The 19,656-nt window shown below is 38.5% G+C and overlaps 2 protein-coding genes across 5 annotated transcripts in view; one reads left to right on the forward strand and one right to left on the reverse strand.

The window, feature by feature from the left end:
• LOC130086920 (ladderlectin-like) overlaps positions 1–19,656 on the forward strand; it is a 175,196-nt gene that overhangs the window by 151,875 nt on the left and 3,665 nt on the right. The window contains exons 1-2 of one of the 3 annotated variants that reach the window (XM_056253156.1): positions 13,102–13,197; positions 13,426–13,520. The exons of 1 other annotated variant lie outside the window; for it this stretch is intronic. In XM_056253156.1, coding sequence (XP_056109131.1) covers positions 13,113–13,197; positions 13,426–13,520 — 180 coding nt within the window. In that variant the 5' untranslated portion in view covers positions 13,102–13,112. Of the gene's footprint in view, positions 1–13,101; positions 13,198–13,389; positions 13,521–19,656 lie in introns of those variants that run through there. One more of the 3 variants, XM_056253151.1, reaches the window with a different exon arrangement.
• Positions 1–19,656, reverse strand: part of LOC130086917 (uncharacterized) — a 181,872-nt gene that overhangs the window by 143,793 nt on the left and 18,423 nt on the right. Inside the window, exon 5 of one of the 2 annotated variants that reach the window (XM_056253147.1) lies at positions 1,893–1,940. In XM_056253147.1, the coding sequence (XP_056109122.1) occupies positions 1,900–1,940 (41 nt within the window). In that variant the 3' untranslated portion in view covers positions 1,893–1,899. Of the gene's footprint in view, positions 1–1,892; positions 1,944–19,656 lie in introns of both variants that reach the window. The other variant, XM_056253146.1, reaches the window with a different exon arrangement.

Raw genomic sequence — 19,656 nt, forward strand, 5'->3', positions numbered from 1 at the left:
ATTACAGTAGAAGGTGCACAGAGTCATTCACGCAAACACAAAACACCATCATGGTAACACACAACACTTGAATAATGCAATAAACTTTCATTAAACAACAGAAGACATAACATAAAGCCGTAACCATAACCGATAACAAAAACTATAAAGAACCATAATTCTTTAAAAGACAATTTCACACAGGGAATTCTGGGAATGCCAGTTTACAGTTTTTCACTGTAAATTATTTGATTTTCCTTTTTTACTAAAACTGTACATTTAACAGAATTTAACTGTACAGATTACATGAAATGTCTGATCGTTTACAGTTTTCAACTTATAAACAGGGTTGTTGTTGTTGTTTTTTACAATTTTACAATATGTTACAATTAAAATTACACAAATGTTTTTTTTTTACAGTGTAATCAGATTCCAGAAATTAAGCACTTGTAATTACATTATAATACTTTTTAGATGCTCATAATCAGAACATAGTAACTTTTATTGACTATGATTACTTATTTTTCACAAAATGCCAGGAAATGATTCACAATTCATTGATTCTCCGTTATTTTCCTTTTTTATCTTTTAAATTTTCTGTTCTCAAAAGTTTTATGAAATTGCACACTCAGACCGGCTAGTCAGGCGACTAATTAAATAGAAAATAGAGTACACCATAAACAAATAAAATATTTAATCTTTTTTATTTATTTAGTGTTTTATTTAGATTGTTTTAATTTTATAATTTTATAAGTTTTTAGGATTACATTTTTTACTTCATAAATTTTCTTTCAAGTACAAGATTATACTTTTTAAATCAATGTTATAAATAAGATAGATGTAAAGTAATTAAAAAAGTAGTCCGATTATATTACCTAAAATGTGTAACGTCACCAGATTACGGTATAACTACTGAAACTAAGGTCCTACTCAAAAAATCACACCAAGATTCCTGACTTGATTTTTTTGTCTTTAGACCCCTAGCCTCAAGGTTTGCGTTCACCTTGAGAACTTCATCTTTGTTTCCCAAATGCAATGACTTCAGTTTTGTCTTTGTTTAACTGAAGAAGGTTTTGGCACATCCAATTGTTTACTTCATCAATGTATTTGCACAGAGAGTCAATGGGGCTGTAGTCATTAGGTGATAGATCTAAGTAGATCTGTGTCGTCTGCATATTGGGTTGTTTCAACTCAAATATGGACAAACCCAACCATCGGTTTACTTTTTTTTTTTTTTTTTATTATTAATATTTGTTTTACTATTTTTTTTTAACTGTTTACTATTTTGTCATGTTACTTCTGAGCTTTTTTGGTCTTGTATTTTGGTCATGTATTGTTGTTTAAAATGTTTCTCACGCTCATAAAATTCAACTGTGGTTACGTTTTTGTGATTCCCGCTGGTGACTACTCAGGTTACTTCATTTTTTACTCTATTTTTATTTTATTTTTACACTACTGCTCATTCTGTTTGGATTGTTGGTCATATATTTGTATATTTTTCACTCCAGATTATGCATTTCACTGAGATTCCATGATCGTCTGTGGTGTTTGGTGTGTATACTGTATTTGTTGCATCCCCCGGCTGACAGATTACTGTTAACCTGTAAAACAGGATAAATGAGAAGAACGTGAGAGTCGTGTCTGCTCTTTCACAGCTCCTCCGCAGATATATTTATTTAATGCACAAGAAGTCAATTCCAAGTACAAAATTTGCTTTTAAAGCATTAATTCACATTCTTTTGTCTGTGTCTCATTACATAACTTTTTTTTTTTTAAATGGCACATTTTTGTGAAGGTTGCAACATGACTAAGACATGACTAGTAGAACATTTTCATCAAAAAATACGGTATGGTGTAAAACCATACCGTATTTTTTTATGAAAATGTTCTACTACAGTAGTTTAGTATCTTACCTCATATTTAGACTTTCAGCAGATGCTCAAGCTTGTTTTTCTCCGCTTCTGCAGTAAAAAAATAACACACACACAATTAAATGCTAATTTTGCATAATAAAGATGTTGTTTTCCTTTTACTATAGTACATGTAGGTGACACTTGCCATTTGTGGACCTCCTGCGGCGAAGATACATCACACCAACAGCTGCAGCTACAGACATCAGAACAGCAACTGCACATATCACTGCTACAGAAACTGGCATCAGAACTGAACCTGGAACAGATAAACACAGACAGTCGTTAGTGCGAGTTAATCTGATATAGTAATTGGAAATCCAGTCATGTGAAAAAATGAATTACACCCTTGTTGAATTCCATGGTTTTATGTATCGGGACATGATAAAAAAACACCCTTTACTGCTTCCAAATGAAGAGGGTATCATTCAGGCGCTGCTAATCAAAAATAACAGAAACACGGAGGACATAAGGAACATAAGGAGTAAGCTATTATGTATTTATGTATAGCATGATCTGCCAAGGAAGCCAGCGAATTTATGCGCAGACAATATTAAAAAACAAAGATGAGGGTGTGAAAAAAGAGGGCAAGTTTCCAAACATGTATGATGTTTTGCTTGTATCTACAGCTGTCACTGTAATACTTCAGGTATGTACATTTTTTTGAAGTGACTCCCATGAGCACAGAAATGCGACGAATGTTGCTCTAGAGTGACATAGAAGTTGCATGAATTAGTCACATGAGCAAAAAAATATTTTTATTTGGATTTGCGCCATGTTAACCTGCAGTTAGAAATTAGAAAACATTTAAGACACTTGCCAATCTTCCCAGGAGTGGACGTCCCAGCTATTTCACCCTAAGATCAGAGAAATCGCAAAACACCCAAGAGCTACACCTCAGACTCGACAGGCCTCAGTTAGCGTGTGAAAGGATGAAGTTCATGGCAGTGCAATTGAAAAATGAATGGACAAGTAAGGCATGTTTGGAAGGGTTGCCGGGACAAACCTCAAGACTTCTGGAACAGTGTCCTTTGAACAGACCAGACCAAACTGGAGATGTTTGACCATAATGCACAGCGCCACATTTTATCAGAAAACCAAACACAGCAACTTTTTCACATGAAAAACTATTTCACTGTAAACAATGAAGGGAGAATGAAACATACTCCTGCCACACTCTTTTTCCTCGTATGATTCCTCATCCATTTTGGCAGGAACAGACGGAGAAGCTGGAAAATACAAGAGAAAAAAAATAACGCAATTAATAAAAGCACAATTGATTTTAAAATATCGTACAAATTTAAAAACAAGGAAGATACTCCCTGCAGTGTCACATTATTAATATCAGTTGCATTGCTGTATAAGAAACATCACCAGCCATAGTGATCAACTAATAGTGTTTGATATAAATAGGCAGTCAGAAAAAGTCCGAAAAGAGCCTTTTAGGACCAATGATAATATTTTTTTTAATGTTGGATTATTAAGAAGGTATGTGAACAGCGTCAGTCTAAACTTGCCAAACCAGAAATGCAGCAAAAACAGGTTTTATATATACATTACCAGGAAAGAGGATATAAACTGGTCTGTGTGACAATGTGACAGTTTAGACATTCAAACAGTCACAGATATGACATAAAAATGATTGAGAGACTCACTGCTGACGGAAACGATGAATGTGTTTATGGTGTCGCCGATGTTGCTCATTTTTCTGGTGATTTTTGTGCTGTCACACTTGCTGTTTCTGTTCAAGCTTTGGCTGGTTCCTGAGCTTTTGCTTTGGATGAAATTTGCTTCATAACGTCCAGCGTGTTCAGATGTGATGTTTGTGATGGTCAGAGATCCGGTCTCATAGTCCACCTCTACTATCTCTCTGAATCTCCCGTCTTCTCCATCATACAGACAGCTAGTTCTGGGCTCTCCATTGATCAGAGCTATGAGAGTGTCGTTGAAATACCACAGCATCTTGTCACGTTGTTGTTTGGTAACACCAGTGTTTAGAGTGACTGGTCTTTCCTCCATCACTGATAGCAACGTCAAACCAGAGGAGTCACCAACCACACCTGGAGAGAAAAATTAACAATAATTACTTGTATGCGTGTGTGTGTGTGTGTGTGCATTTGACAATGAATTCAAAAACACAGCAATGTGTTTGATTACGAGAAAGCCAATGACAGAAGATCTTAAATCGTAAAGATCTCTGCAGTAAAGAAATGTAGATTTTTTTTAAAGCCTCACTTTACATGTAAATATTAAAATACTTCATACAGGATTATTACAGAAAAGGATTAGGGCCAAGCAATAATAAAAAATAAAATAAAACCATCTTGAAATTAAAGTCATTATGATGCGATATTAAACTCGTTAAATTTCTAGAAAAAAAACTTGAGAAAATGTTGAGTCATTATACTTTGAGAATAAACTCGTGTTTAAAAAAAAAATGAAATTTAGAAATAAAAAGTTAATCAAATTCATAAAATTAAGAATTACGAGAACCCCCGTAATCTCTCATTATAATGACTTTAATCTCGAGATGGTTTTATTTTTTATAATTATAATGACTAATATATTATAATGAGAATAATTATAATTATAATGACTGACTAAAAAAACACTAATCCTCTTCCTTATTAAATAGGCCTACTATTTCTGAAGTTGGGGTAAACCTATGCATATGTCAACTCATAACGATTAACAAGTAATATATAAATGCCTTTTAGTCCAGTCATGATTCTAGGTGAATATGTTGGACTAGTTTGCACTTAAGTTTGACCTCCAGCTGTAGTCTAAACAAGTGAAGATTATTTATTAGTGGCGTTACGAATGAAACAGAGGCTCAAGGTTATCTGTAGGCTAAGTATCGTTTCTCATATATCAGAATCACGTGATCAACAGCAAAGTTTCGTTTTTTGTTCAATCACTTGCAGGCACGGAATAAGAAAGGGGGAGATGAGATAGGGAATAATTCAGTTTACATTATACATTATTGACTATGTTTGCGGGCAGAACTGGTCAAACGGGTTAAGAACAAAGGAAGTGCTGACTGATTCTCTGTAACTAAGCTCGCCAAAAAAACAGCAAAACAAAAAAACATGAGCATTGCGCGAACTTGAACTGTAATGGACTGAATTAGGATACAATTCATGGAGTAACTTTATCCTGTGCATTTGTGATGCATTTACACAGATGCATTTGGCAGAGACATTTATCCAAAGTAATCATAGGTAGGCTATATACGCACTTTCAATTCATGCATTTTCTACATTAATGCATTAGCCTATCAAAAATACAAAAATAAAGTTAAGTGACTTACCATCAACCAGAAAAACCAACAGAGTGAGCACACGATAACCTCCCATTTTATTTATTTTTATTTATTTGTTGTTCACAATGTGAACAACAAATAAATAAAAATCTAAACTTTTGCAGGATTGTCGTTTCCCCGGAGGTGTCTGTGCGCGTCCCTGTGATGGTGTCGGACACGGAGGTGTCTGTGCCTGTGCGCGTCCCTGTGATGGTAGAGGACAGGACACGAGCTGCTCACAGTGGTTGCGATGTTCCTGTGTAAAGAAAGCGATAGTAAACAGTGCCTTTATTTCTTCTGTAGGCGGGGTTGCAAGTGTTGGATCATAATTTCACAATTAAGTAAGATATGCCTACAATACACTGGCATTTTATTCACTGAATTCATTTGTTGATTTTATCGAGACTGATAAATTAGGATGACTTAAAGAATGAAGGAGCTTATGTCATCATGTACTTGTGTCTTTCTGAACAGTTTTGACTTTATTTTTCTTGTGTGGAGCAGAAAACAAGAACTTTTTGAGTACATGACAGAGACTAAAATCTCCAATTTGTGACCGGGTGAAATGGAAGACTGTTTGAACATAAACAACATCTGCGAAGTTACAACGCTCAAAGTTTAAAGCAAAGGGAGATTTAAAGAAATCAATTTCTAAGAACTACAGCAAACGGCTGATAAGGACTACACGACATTCCTCCAGGGTTGCTGATGTCACTAACCCCAATATTTACATGATAAACCCCTCCTCCGAGAATACTAAATACAGGGTTTCCGCAGGGCATTAAAAACCATTAAAAGGCCTTAAATGGATTTTGCTAAAATTAAGGCCTTAAAAGGCATTAAAAAGCATTAATTTTGATACAGTCATTTTTTTTTATAGTTTTGAAGAGAATTTTATATCAATTTATTTAAATGTAGCCTTAATAATTAATAATTTGTATTTGCTGTCGCAAAATATGTACATTCGTTCGTGTAATAAATATGTGGAACCAGTTTGGTAATTGCTTCCGGCCGAAGCAAAAGTGCCGTGATGCGGAGTTGTCGCGGGTCTGTTGTACAGCGGTGGACAGGTCTGAACCTTCTTTTACTGTCTATGGTCTGAACCTTGAAAAAAAATGGGAAAGTGCAAAACAAAACTTTTAAGACATGGTTGCAGCCCAAATGAAGGATTTTACTGTCGTTTGAAAAAGAGCACTTAAGTTGGGGACAATGGAATCAGCGCCGTAAAATCCCATATGCAGTGTCACGTCCAAAAATCGTCGTCAGATTTAAATAGTAACGTTACATTGTTTAATTTGTCCTTTAATGAGATCTAATATATGTTGTTAATAGCGAGAATAGACCCGACTGTTACCCGCATGTACTTTAATGGTCCGGTAGCAGAACTTTTGCCAAGCATGTCAGAGGTTCTGGGTTCTAATCCGCACCATCAAAACCGATTGTTTATTAGTGGTTGTATATCAAGCACTGACACGTTTGTGTGCATTATGTTTTGCGATTTCACCGTAACAAAAAGAGAGTCTCAACGGATTGAAGCGCGCGTCCGAGAGAATGTGCACTAGCCACAACAGAACACTGCAGGGCTCTCAAGTGTCACGCATTGAGCATGACAGTCACTCATTTCGGTCTTTTGTCACGCACTCCCACCACACATTGTATTTCTCACGCGGAAAAACTATTTATGATATATTTAATATGCCTGCAGCGCCCAATATGCTTCTGGCCTCGCCGCTCTCACTATGGAACCGGCAGAAATCAAGCACGTCTCCCGTGCAGTTCTTAGTTGAGTCTGCCACTTATCAGCCAATCAAAAAAAAAGAAAAAAAAGAAAGGGGCTACACATTAGCCAAATAGAAAATAGCGCTATTGTATCTGGGTAAGATTCAAGATAAGTCATGATCTCCTGTTTTAACCTCTTAACCTTCTCCAGAGCGTCGGCGCACTGAAGCATTTTTTTTTTATTTAGTTCAAATATACTATCAGATTTAATGTTACACCTTGACAAACTATACATCATTAAAAAGATATAAGACTCAAGATTCAGTATTTGACCACTATTGTATTCTGAGAAACTTATAGTGACAGTTATGTCTTAATTTGTGTCAGGAGTTATGAAATGAAAAAAACGAGTCGATACCTTTAATATGAATTATGAGCGTCAGCTGGTCCATTCATAAAAAACACTCCGTGCTGTCGTCATGATAGCGATTCACAAAACAACGTCCCTGAGGGCTTTAAACTCAACAATGTGCAGATGTGGAGAAATATTGATATATTCACATCATATTTCTATAGACAGGAATAATATTTATTGAATTTATACCCAAATGCGTCGATGTAATCATAATGATCGCTTCTTACTGAGATGTGCTGTGTTTTCCATTCATACCAATAGCATGGGGGCGCTATTATGTCCAATAAAAGTCCATATATGGATCATGAAGAAGACCCATAGTCATGTGACATTCCAGGACGTCACGTGATACAGAAAGTACAGAGATCGCTGTAACATGCAGATAAAGATGTTTTGAAGACAATAAACATGATTGCAATGATATTTGAGTTACCTGTGTTCTTCAAGCCATGCCAGGTATTTCATAATAATAGATTATATTTATAATGTAATGCTAATCGATATAGATTTCATCATCGTTCAGAACACTAAATAATACATTTTCTGTCTGATTTTTTTTTTTATCTGAAGCCAAGTTAGATCACAGAAGATTATTTAAAACACTAGACTTGCGTTATATAGTGAGTTTGGAGCGCAAACATAGTTTTAATCTCATAAATGGTCGTGTATTGATGGTGTGCTAAGCTAACATGCTAGCGAGCCCAGGTGCACCTGCCACGAGCAGTTATTGTTTTATGATTTTTTTTCTAAATAGGAATGCTTACTAAAATGTTTCAGTGCATTTGATACCAGTTTCAAATATTTAGTGAGAACTTTGATAAAAGAAATTAGGGTTTGAAACCCTATGAATAGCTTGTGAATAGCCAGTCGTTAGTAGCTATAATGCAGACAAAAGATGTTTCATAAAAATAAATTTCTAATAACTTTACAAAACTTTGAAGCTATTTAAAATTGTTTTTTTCATTATGACAATAATTAATTCTACATTTACAATAAACAACCAAGTGTCAGCTTTCAAATGAGATCATACTTGTGCTTTTAGTGCAAAGGGTTCATGAACTGTATCTGTTTTAGTTTGGGTATGTCATTTCTGGGGATTTTTCAAAAGTGGGCTTGAAGCTTAACAGGTTAAAGTTACAAAAAATGTACAACTGGTTTGACACAAACGATAAACACACGAGAACCGATAGATCCAATTGCAGTGTTTTTATTATAGGGTAATCCGTAGTCAAATAAAGCATTCTCATTTCCTTTTTTTTTTTTTTTTTTTTTTTTTTTTTTTTTTTGTCAGACAATAAAACGAGCTATGATATAGTGAATGATTACATTTTTTATGTGGAAAATTATCTGAATTGAGAGAGTTCGGGAACCGGATGAACTAAACTAAAGCTCTGTGATAGTGCGTATTAAAAGTAATAAGCACAAGAAAAGAAAATAAATTCAAATGGTCAAACTAATTTCTTTAAATATAAAACAAAAGAAAAGCAGATAAGTGATAAGTCCGTGGAAAAACACTGCTCCTTCGCGTCTGTCAGCAGCCGTGCTCTCCTCTCAGCCATTCACTGAACAGAGTGACGACAGCGAGAAAGCAAGAGCTCGCGCTCGCAGGACGGTAGACTGGCAATGTTGGAGGTTACTGAGGTTTGTCCAAAAAGTCGCTAAATGTGTCGCTAGTCGCTTTTATAAAAAAAAATGTCGCTAAAGCGGTCTGAAAAGGCGCTAAGTTGGCAAAACTGATTCATCGTTGTCCGTGCTGTTCTTCTGGTCAATGACGTCAGATCTACAAGAGGTTAACAGGAGAACAGAACAGATGTCATAAATATTGTGGCATGTAGGCATATTGCCGGTTTAAACTACGCATGCAATTGTTTAGTTATTGAAATGCTTTAGTTTATCCTATACTCTTGATTGTAAAGGGTTTATTACTCGAATCTGGTGTATTGGGCCATTGAGCCAGTATTCTTGAATATTTAATATTCTTGAATATATTTATACATTGTCGTGTTTCTTTAGAAATAAACAATGGACAAATGGAGTCTTTGGATGCCTCAGATGTAAAGTTATTCGCTGTCAAAGTGACGCCAAAATGAATGGGAGTCTGTTAAGTTTGCCATCATAACATAAAGGGTAGAAGGTTTTTGCGTCTATATGATACGCAGTTTTCGCGTGCATATGATACGCATTTTATGGCGTGTAATACGCACGCACTCCCCACCCCCCTCCCCACCCCCCTCCCCCCTAAACCTACCCACCCCCCTCCCCCCTAAACCTACCCAAGGGGTTTTCGGTGCGTAGCATATGCACGCAAAAACCATTTTTGGCGTATAAATGGCACGAGAAATGACATTCGTGGTATAGATACGCACTTTCATGAGACTGTGTTGGCTAAAACATGACGGAGGAATGAACTCACGTAGCCATCGGGTTTCGTTTGACTGGTGTGCACACACACACAGGAGCATGCAGTCATTTATTAAATTGCAACACCTGAAAAACATAATGAACGAACCACACCCCTTAGACTCACACCCCTTAGTCAACAGTCATAATAAGAGCACATTCAAGGTCATCAATGTTCAACAGAGTCAATGGAATGCCAGCAGGGCTGCGTTCAGCCCCGACAAAACGTTGCACAACGTTTTTTAAACAGAAACGGTGATGCGTTGAACACACTGTTGTGATGACGCAAGAGTTGCAACTATGGCAGCTGAGAAAGGCCATTCTTTGTGTTCTTTGTGAAGAATTTTCGGAGCCTGATGAAGTCGGTATAAATATGTGTTTAATACTACAAAATATGCCCGATGCTACAGTTACTGCACTTGCCGCCCAGAACACAAGAGAACATCCCAATCGAGTGAAGGGATTTGTGGAAACTGAAATGGAAACTTACCTAATTCAGACTAAAACACATCTATTCAGCCTGACATACTGACTTTATTTGTAGTTCATACTGTTTTAATACCCTGTATTTTTTTTCTCATTTTTAGTAAAAGCACTTAATTACCATTGTTTATTTCTATACCAAATGTCATACACTTGCAATGAAGTTAAAAATATAAACAACTACATCATTATGTTGATATCCTATATTTTTACAATAAAACTTACTACAAACATGTCTTCTAATATCCTCAGTTGTTGCGTATACCGAGCTGCATCGAACACATTTGTAAATTACTTTCCTTGAACCCATTGTGCGAGTTCACTTTAATACCGTGTGCTTTATATACATGTTGCTGCTGATTGGACTGCAGTTCTGACACACCCACCAAACAAGAGAAAACGCATCTAAACCCCGTTGCACACCGGTGCACGCCGTTTCCAGGAAACATGACGTTCAACCCAGAAACCGTAGCAAAACGTTGCGCAACTTGAACGTGCCCCAGGTCAACCCCGTCCTTTCTCTTATCTTAAGATTTCTCTCTATTCCTGAGTAAAGCCGGTCTCAGCAGCTTGTGAATAGGTTTTAAGAGGAAACTCTTAAATAAAAACTTGGACTGCCATTTAGAAAAACTCTTAGTGGTAAGAAAAAATGTTAGGTGAATACGGCTACGCAAGACTATAGTTAAAAGACTAGTTAAACCATTACACATTTTAACGATCTGAAACGCAAGTATCAAGCGCGAAGCGCAAGTAACTTTGTGGGCGGGTCTTGGGCGCTGTTGCTATTTTACCGGCGGGATAAATGAGTTTAAAAGGGGTTGGTCTGAAATAGCTTCATTATTCATAGGTGTGGTTTGGGTGTAACGTGAAATAAACCAATCATAGCGTCATCCAACATACCCTTTAAGAGCAGGTGCGCATGTTGCATGGCGGATTGTTATTATAGGCTAACGGCGGATTTACCAGGCGCGCGCGGTTCACAGCCGAGGAGACCGACGTTCTTGTCAGTGCAGTGAAAGACAGAGAAGTGACGTTGTATGGGGATGGGAGATTTTTTTCCTGGTTCTTGACGGACAAACTAATTTGTCAGATGTCCTTATACACATATGTGTCTTGCCACTATTGGGCAAACAGGTCTGATCCGTCATTACTACAAAATTTGGGTAAATGTGTAAGCTAGATTTAGACCTAATTTTTTTTACATCTTCATGGACACCACAATTATTTCCCTCATGTGTTAATATTTTTCCTTGTTATAATGTATGATTTGCAAAAATAAAAACTGCTGCATCTGTGTTGATGAGAGAATCAAAGTGTATGCGCGTTGTGCACCCGCTACATTATGGCCAAGCATGCGCGCTTAAAATAGCATTATGAACAACGCGCAACGCGCCACTGACTTTAGACTAGGTTTTTTCTGGTCAGTGGCGGAATTGTTTTCTGGAACTGCAAAATAGCACTAGGGAATGTTTGCGCCGAAACACGCCTCCTTTTTGCGCCGACCCGCCCAGGGAGCGCAAGTTCATTTCCTAGTTTACCGACGTGCGTCTGTGGAGGGAAAAGCCCGCTGTACGTGGGTGCAAAATAGGAATGATACATGTGTCAGTGTACAAAGTCATTTGCGCCGGGTGCAAGATAGGGCCCATAATCTAGCAGGTTAAAGTTGCCTTCGTTACTATAGCAACAGTATATAGGCTGTGTATAGTCATAGTAAATAGGCCTATATATTATACTGTAGTTTAAAGTCACTGGCCAGTAAAAAAGTAAAAATGGTAGCACTTTACTTAAAGTGAAAATAAGACTTTCATATCATGAAGAGGTGTGTTATTAAATGTTTGGAATAAATAAATTTAGTTATTTAGAATAGTTATTAAGATATCTTTATCTAGGCCATCTTCTAGGCCATCTATTCCTTGTTCCATGTTCAGTAACTTGTACTTTTATGACATATAGAACTGATTTCCTCAAAGTGATGCAGAACTTTGATTTAGATTTCCCTTAAACATGATACGAAACAATAGGAACTGATTGATTGCGTTACATGTCAAACGTCCTCTTGGGTGGACAAACAACCCATTTACTCAAAAACTATGTACTGATAAATGAGTAATTTTCACTGTCACTGTTGTGTGTTGTGTAGTATAGCGAAGTATTGGAGTCTATGTGTTCGGTTGGGTACCTCATTATATTGTGTAGATATGTAGTCTTACATACTGTAGTGTAACACACAATACACTGTGTTTTTATACTTGCATGTTTTAAACGCATGGCTTATTTCAGTGCTACATTGAGTAAAATTTACAAACAAAGAGTGAGTGAAATTTACTTGAAACATTTAATTTAGCATTTAACAGTTTTGCAAAGTAAACTTCAAATGAGGAGAAATTACTCCTCTAACTGGCCAAGGTAAATTTACTTATGCTCTTTGTTAATTTGACCTGAGATAATTCCTTACATGTGACATTTACTTAAAAATATGAGCGCAAAAACCTTTAAAAAAAACTAAGTAGAATTTGTTTTAAACTTGACCTTGAACACTGGTACACTCGCACACAAACAGGAACTCAAGACAAACAAATACATTTGAACATTTGACCTCTCTTAATTGTTGCTATAAATCTATAACTAATATGCCAGAAATGATAAAGTTTGATCTTTGTCCAAGACACCCAGATGTTATTGCCTGATATAATGTGTATAAATATGACCCATCATCATTCAATAGATATGAGAATGTTATTGTGTTACACCGGCTCTGGCGCTTCACAAAATCTTCCTCTGATATTCTGAAGGCAACAATTTAGAAGTGAGTTCTGAATAAATGTTCTACCTGAAGTATTTTTGTGCTTTGTGTTTGAGGATCGCAGTGTGCAGCATTTGAGTGCATGCAGACATTTCACTTTCCATGCTTATTAATTTCAGGTTCATCATGGCAATGCTGAAAAGTTGTCTGCTTCTTTTCATTATCTTCTCCATGGGGGATACAAACGGTAACCAAGACATTTATTTAGTAAAAACCCTTGCTATTTAAAAACATGTAGGAAATGTAAAAAATATTACATTGACTAATATTTGTATGATTAATAAGGGGTTTACCATGTATAAAATACACATATTTTCAGCACATAATCACAAAAACATAGAATAAGCTGCATAAATAAAAATTAAAACATTATTTGCAGTGAATGTTACAAGAAATGTTAATGAACTGGGTGCAGTTGATTTAGACAGAAGATGCCCCGCTACATGGACACAATATGGACTCCGATGCTACAAGTACTTTTCTCATTCGACTACCTGGATCAGAGCAGAGGTAATGTGTTACAACAATAAGTTTTGGTCACACTTTATATTAGGTGTCTTTAACTACATACACTCAAAAAAATATATATGTTGGCTTTAATTATCTTTTTTTTTATGTTAACAGGTTCCATAAATTAACTTTTTTTTATGTCAACAGGTCCCACATAACTGGGTTACATTAAACAAACGTGAATTGTTCATGTAACTTCAACATCATGGAATAAGTCATTTTAAGTGACCCAATTAAGCTCTGAGCAGAGTGTTAAATGAGCACAGAAGCAGTGTTAAAGTTGATGAGATCATTAAGTGAATAATTGAGTGATTATTGAGCATTATTGAAGACACCTGATGTTAACAAGCAGAATCACTGAAGGAGAAAACCGGAATGTTTAAGTCACCATTATGGTGATGAGTGTGTGTTTTAGTTGGGCTCTTGACCCTCACATCATTAACTTTAGATTTTGTTTGGCTGCTGTACATGAGTTATAACAGCCAGATGAACAAATAGAAAAGGTGATCCAATGGTATTGGTTATGTTTTAACATAATCATTATTTCACAATCATTTGACCCGAGTCACTTAACTCATACATAACCCAATTTCTGAGTTAAGTTTACCTTCTGGGTTTTAGCAGCTCTGTCATTGTAGAGCACACCAGGTTAACCCTCTGGGGACTAAGCCCTTTTTGGTCCGTTTTCTCTATTTTTACATTTGGGCTTATAAACCATATGTAATGGAGATGGAACACCATGTGTTTGGTATCAATGGATTCAGGAAGGAAGTATTAGTGAAACATGTACAATAAATGTACAATAAACTAGAGAATTTCAAAAACGAAAATTTTATTTTAGTCATTTATTACTGAAAAATCACACCTCACACGACAATAGTGAACAGTTTTTGAACAAAAAATATATTGTTCAAACCATTTGCTTGACAGTCATTTGTAATTGTTCAATCAAAAGTAAAATATTTCATCCTCTGTGAAAAAGCTGTCAGCTTCGGATTTCTCCTCGTCACTTTCCAGTAATTGTTCCAGAGCGTGTTCTGAGGTAAATCTTTTACTGCTTGCTATCATAAAAGTGCTAAAACAATAAGATAATAATGCTGTAATTGCTATTATGCTATATATATATATATATATATATATATATATATATACACTCACCTAAAGGATTATTAGGAACACCTGTTCAATTTCTCATTAATGCAATTATCTAATCAACCAATCCCATGGCAGTTGCTTCAATGCATTTAGAGGTGTGGTCCTGGTCAAGACAATCTCCTGAACTCCAAACTGAATGTCAGAATGGGAAAGAAAGGTGAATTAAGCAATTTTGAGCGTAGCATGGTTGTTGGTGCCAGACGGGCCGGTCTGAGTATTTCACAATCTGCTCAGTTACTGGGATTTTCATGCACAACCATTTCTAGGGTTTACAAAGAATGGTGTGAAAAGGGAAAACATCCAGTATGCGGCAGTCCTGTGGGCGAAAATGCCTTGTTGATGCTAGAGGTCAGAGGAGAATGAGCCGACTGATTCAAGCTGATAGAAGAGCAACTTTGACTGAAATAACCACTCGTTACAACCAAGGTATGCAGCAAAGCATTTGTGAAGCCACAACACGCACAACCTTGAGGCGGATGGGCTACAACAGCAGAAGACCCCACCGGGTACCACTCATCTCCACTACAAATAGGAAGAAGTGGCTACAAGTTGCGAGAGCTCACCAAAATTGGACAGTTGAAGACTGGAAAAATGTTGCCTGGTCTGATGAGTCTCTATTTCTGTTGAGACATTCAGATGGTAGAATCAGAATTTGGTGTAAACAGAATGAGAACATGGATCCATCATGCCTTGTTACCACTGTGCAGGCTGGTGGTGGTGGTGTAATGGTGTGGGGGATGTTTTCTTGGCACACTTTAGGCCCCTAAGTGCCAATTGTGCATTGTTTAAATGCCACGGCCTACCTGAGCATTGTTATTGACCATGTCCATCCCTTTATGGCCACCATGTACCCATCCTCTGATGGCTAATTCCAGCAGGATAATGCACCATGTCACAAAGCTCGAATCATTTCAAATTGGTTTCTTGAACATGACAATGAGTTCACTGTACTAAAATGGCCCCCACAGTCACCAGATCTCAACCCAATAGAGCATCTTTGGGATGTGGTGGAACGGGAGCTTCGTGCCCTGGATGTGCATCCCACAAATCTCCATCAACTGCAAGATGCTATCCTATCAATATGGCCCAACATTTCTAAAGAATGCTTTCAGTACCTTGTTGAATCAATGCCATGTAGAATTAAGGCAGTTCTGAAGGCGAAAGGGGGTCAAACACAGTATTAGTATGGTGTTCCTAATAATCCTTTAGGTGAGTATACATATTTATATATACACTCACCGGCCACTTTATTAGGTACACCTGTCCAACTGCTCGTTAACACTTAACTTCTAAGCAGCCAATCACATGGCGGCAACTCTGTGCATTTAGGCATGTAGACATGGTCAAGACAATCTCCTGCAGTTCAAACCGAACATCAGTATGGGGAAGAAAGTTGATTTGAGTGACTTTGAACGTGGCATGATTGTTGGTGCCAGAAGGGCTGGTCTGAGTATTTCAGAAACTGCTAATCTACTGGGATTTTCACGCACAACCATCTCTAGGGTTTACAGAGAATGGTCCGAAAAAGAAAAAACATCCAGTGAGCGGCAGTTCTGTGGGCGGAAATGCCTTGTTGATGCCAGAGGTCAGAGGAAAATGGCCAGACTGGTTCGAGCTGATAGAAGGGCAACAGTGACTGAAATAACCACTCGTTACAACCGAGGTATGCAGCAAAGCATTTGTGAAGCCACAACACGCACAACCTTGAGGCGGATGGGCTACAACAGCAGAAGACTCCACCGGGTACCACTCATCTCCACTACAAATAGGAAAAAGAGGCTACAATTTGCAAGAGCTCACCAAAATTGAACAGTTGAAGACTGGAAAAATGTTGCCTGGTCTGATGAGTCTCGATTTCTGTTGAGACATTCAGATGTTAGAGTCAGAATTTGGCGTAAACAGAATGAGAACATGGAACCATCATGCCTTGTTACCACTGTGCAGGCTGGTGGTGGTGGTGTAATGGTGTGGGGGGTGTTTTCCTGGCACACTTTAGGCCCCTTAGTGCCAATTGGGCATCGTTTAAATGCCACGGCCTACCTGAGCATTGTTTCTGACCATGTCCATCCCTTTATGGCCACCATGTACCCATCCTCTGATGGCTACTTCCACCATGTCACAAAGCTCTAATCATTTCAAATTGGTTTCTTGAACATGACAATGAGTTCACTGTACTAAAATGGCCTCCACAGTCACCAGATCTCAACCCAATAGAGCATCTTTGGGATGTGGTGGAACGGGAGATTCGCATCATGGATGTGCAGCCGACAAATCTGCGGCAACTGTGTGATGCCATCATGTCAATATGGACCAAACTCCCTGAGGAATGCTTCCAGCACCTTGTTGAATCTATGCCACGAAGAATTGAGGCAGTTTTCCATTGGTCTTTGCGCGTGGAATATTCCTAACAACATCGATTTCATTGACCTTATACGCAGTGGTATTACGCAACAAGGAAGTGTGTATACCATATACCATTGTTTTCAGCGGAATCTGAGGAAAACGGCACAAAAACCGCACTTCTCTATTGTTAATAGTTTTTAAGATAATTACACATTTGTAAAAGTATTCCATTTTGGGCGGTACCGCCCAATCCGTCCCCAGAAGGTTAAGCCTTCTATATGAAATCCAAATGATCAAATCAATAAAAATAAAGAAACTTCTAAAAAAATATATATGTAGGCACACGCAGACATCAAGATTTAGCGTATGAATCTCAGCAATGGTGACATACAGATCACCTCTTAACATAAGCTCATTATTTATTCATGCAGCAATGCATGATGGAAGCCATGCATGAGTTTTGATTGGTGGCACCCAGAATGCACTGCAACATGCTTTATAATTGTCACCATTGTGGAAATTCACAGGCTGATTCTTGATGTCTGTGTGTTTCTTTATTTTGATTGATTTGGTAATTTGATTTCATTGAAAAGGCTAAAAATGGTATGCTCTACAATGACAGTGCTGCTATAATCCATAAATTAAACTTAAACTAAAAGAGCCAACCCCACCCTGCGAGGGAACGAATTAAATGGCCCAAGATGAGCGATAACAAAGAGTGGTACCAACTAGACCAAGATCTCGACAAAGTGCTAGAAGCCACACTAGCAGGGACGGCTGAGCAGAAAGTCAATACTCTCACAACAATAACTTATAATCTGGCAAGGGAGCGTTTTGGAACTAAGGAGAAGAAAATCAACATCAAGGCGGCATACCAGCCAAATAGAAGAGAGAGGGAAATTCATCATCTGAGGGGAGAAATCAAGACTCTCACCAAGCAGTTCAAAAGAGCCCTTGCTGATGAAAGGGAAGGCATCAAGGACCTGACGAGTCAACTCCGGGAGCGCCTCTGTAGACTCCGAAAAGCAGAAAGCACTCGGAAGAAGAGGAAGGACAGGGGGAACAAAAGATCCCAGTTCACCAAAGACCCCTTCCGATTCACCAGAACACTGCTGGGTGAAGCAAAATCTGGAAGGCTGACCAGCCCAAGAGGAGATGTGGAGGTGTTTTTGAGGGAGACCCACAATGACACCTCGAGAAACCAGGCCCTTGACGCCAACCCAAGCATCAACAGTATAAAGACCCCGGAAAAAGAGCTCAACATCAGTGAACCATCCTGGAAGGAAGTCCAAGAGGTGGTGAAGAAGGCCAGAACAGGGTCTGCCCCTGGCCCAAGCTGTATACCCTACAAGGTATATAAGAAATGCCCAATGCTCCTCCGGAGGCTGTGGAAGCTGTTCCGGAGGATTTGGAAAAAGGGTACCATTCCGTCAGGCTGGAAGAAGGCGGAAGGCTGTTTCGTGCCAAAGGAAGTGAACTCCTCAACCATTGAGCAATTCAGAACAATCTCACTGCTAAGTGTAGAAGGCAAGATCTTCTTTTCGGTACTGGCCAAGAGGATGACCGCTTACATGACAGAGAATGGATACATCAACACTGCTATTCAGAAAGGTGGAATTCCAGGCTTCTCTGGATGCCTGGAACACACCGGAGTTCTCAGTCAGATGATCCGTGAGGCTAAAGCCAGCAAGGGCAACCTGACTGTTGTCTGGCTGGACTTGGCCAATGCTTATGGATCAATCCCTCACGCCCTCATTCATGCAGCATTAGACCACTACCACATTCCGCAGCACATCAAGAGAATGATCACCAGCTACTTTTGTGGAATCCAGCTACGATTCAACGCGCCCCATTTTACAACTCAGTGGCAAAGCCTAGAAAAGGGTATCGTAACTGGCTGTACAATCTCCCCCATCCTCTTCGTCATGGGAATGAATCTCCTAATAACAGCTGCGGAGAAGGAAGCCCGGGGTCCAAAAATGGAGTCAGGCATCCGACAACCCCCAATAAGAGGTTACATGGACGACCTTACCGTGACGACCACAACCCATGTGGAGGCGAGGTGGGTGCTAACTGTTCTGGACCACATGGCAACATGGGCCAGAATGAAGTTTAAGCCAAAGAAATCCAGGAGTTTGGTGATCAGGAACGGGAAGTTGACCAACAGGTTCAAGCTGCAGGTGCAAGGGGAAGTGATTCCATCGATAGAGGAGAATCCAATCAAGTGCCTCGGAAAGTGGTTTGATGACTCACTAACTGACAGGAACAACAAAGCGAGTACGGAAAAGCAGATGGAGGAATGGCTGAGGAGGATTGAAAAATCAGGGCTCCCTGGGAAGTTTAAGGCTTGGCTCTATCAGCACGGACTGTTGCCAAGGCTCATGTGGCTGTTGACTGTGTATGAGGTCCCGATGACATGCGTTGAAGGAATGGAGAGGAAGATCAATAAGTACCTCCGGAAATGGTTGGGGATCCCTCCAAGCTTCACTGCAGTAGGCCTCTATATAAGATCAGGGCAGCTCCAACTTCCTCTGTCATCTGTGGTTGAGGAATTCAAAGTTGCAAAGTGCAGAGTCGTAATGACATACAGAGACTCACAGGATGAACAAGTCAGACATGCAGGCGTCATTACAAGATC

The sequence above is a fragment of the Rhinichthys klamathensis genome, unplaced genomic scaffold (genome assembly GCF_029890125.1).
Source record: "Rhinichthys klamathensis goyatoka isolate OS25496 unplaced genomic scaffold, OSU_Roscu_1.1 h1tg000103l_1, whole genome shotgun sequence".
NCBI classification, from domain to species: domain Eukaryota; kingdom Metazoa; phylum Chordata; class Actinopteri; order Cypriniformes; family Leuciscidae; genus Rhinichthys; species Rhinichthys klamathensis.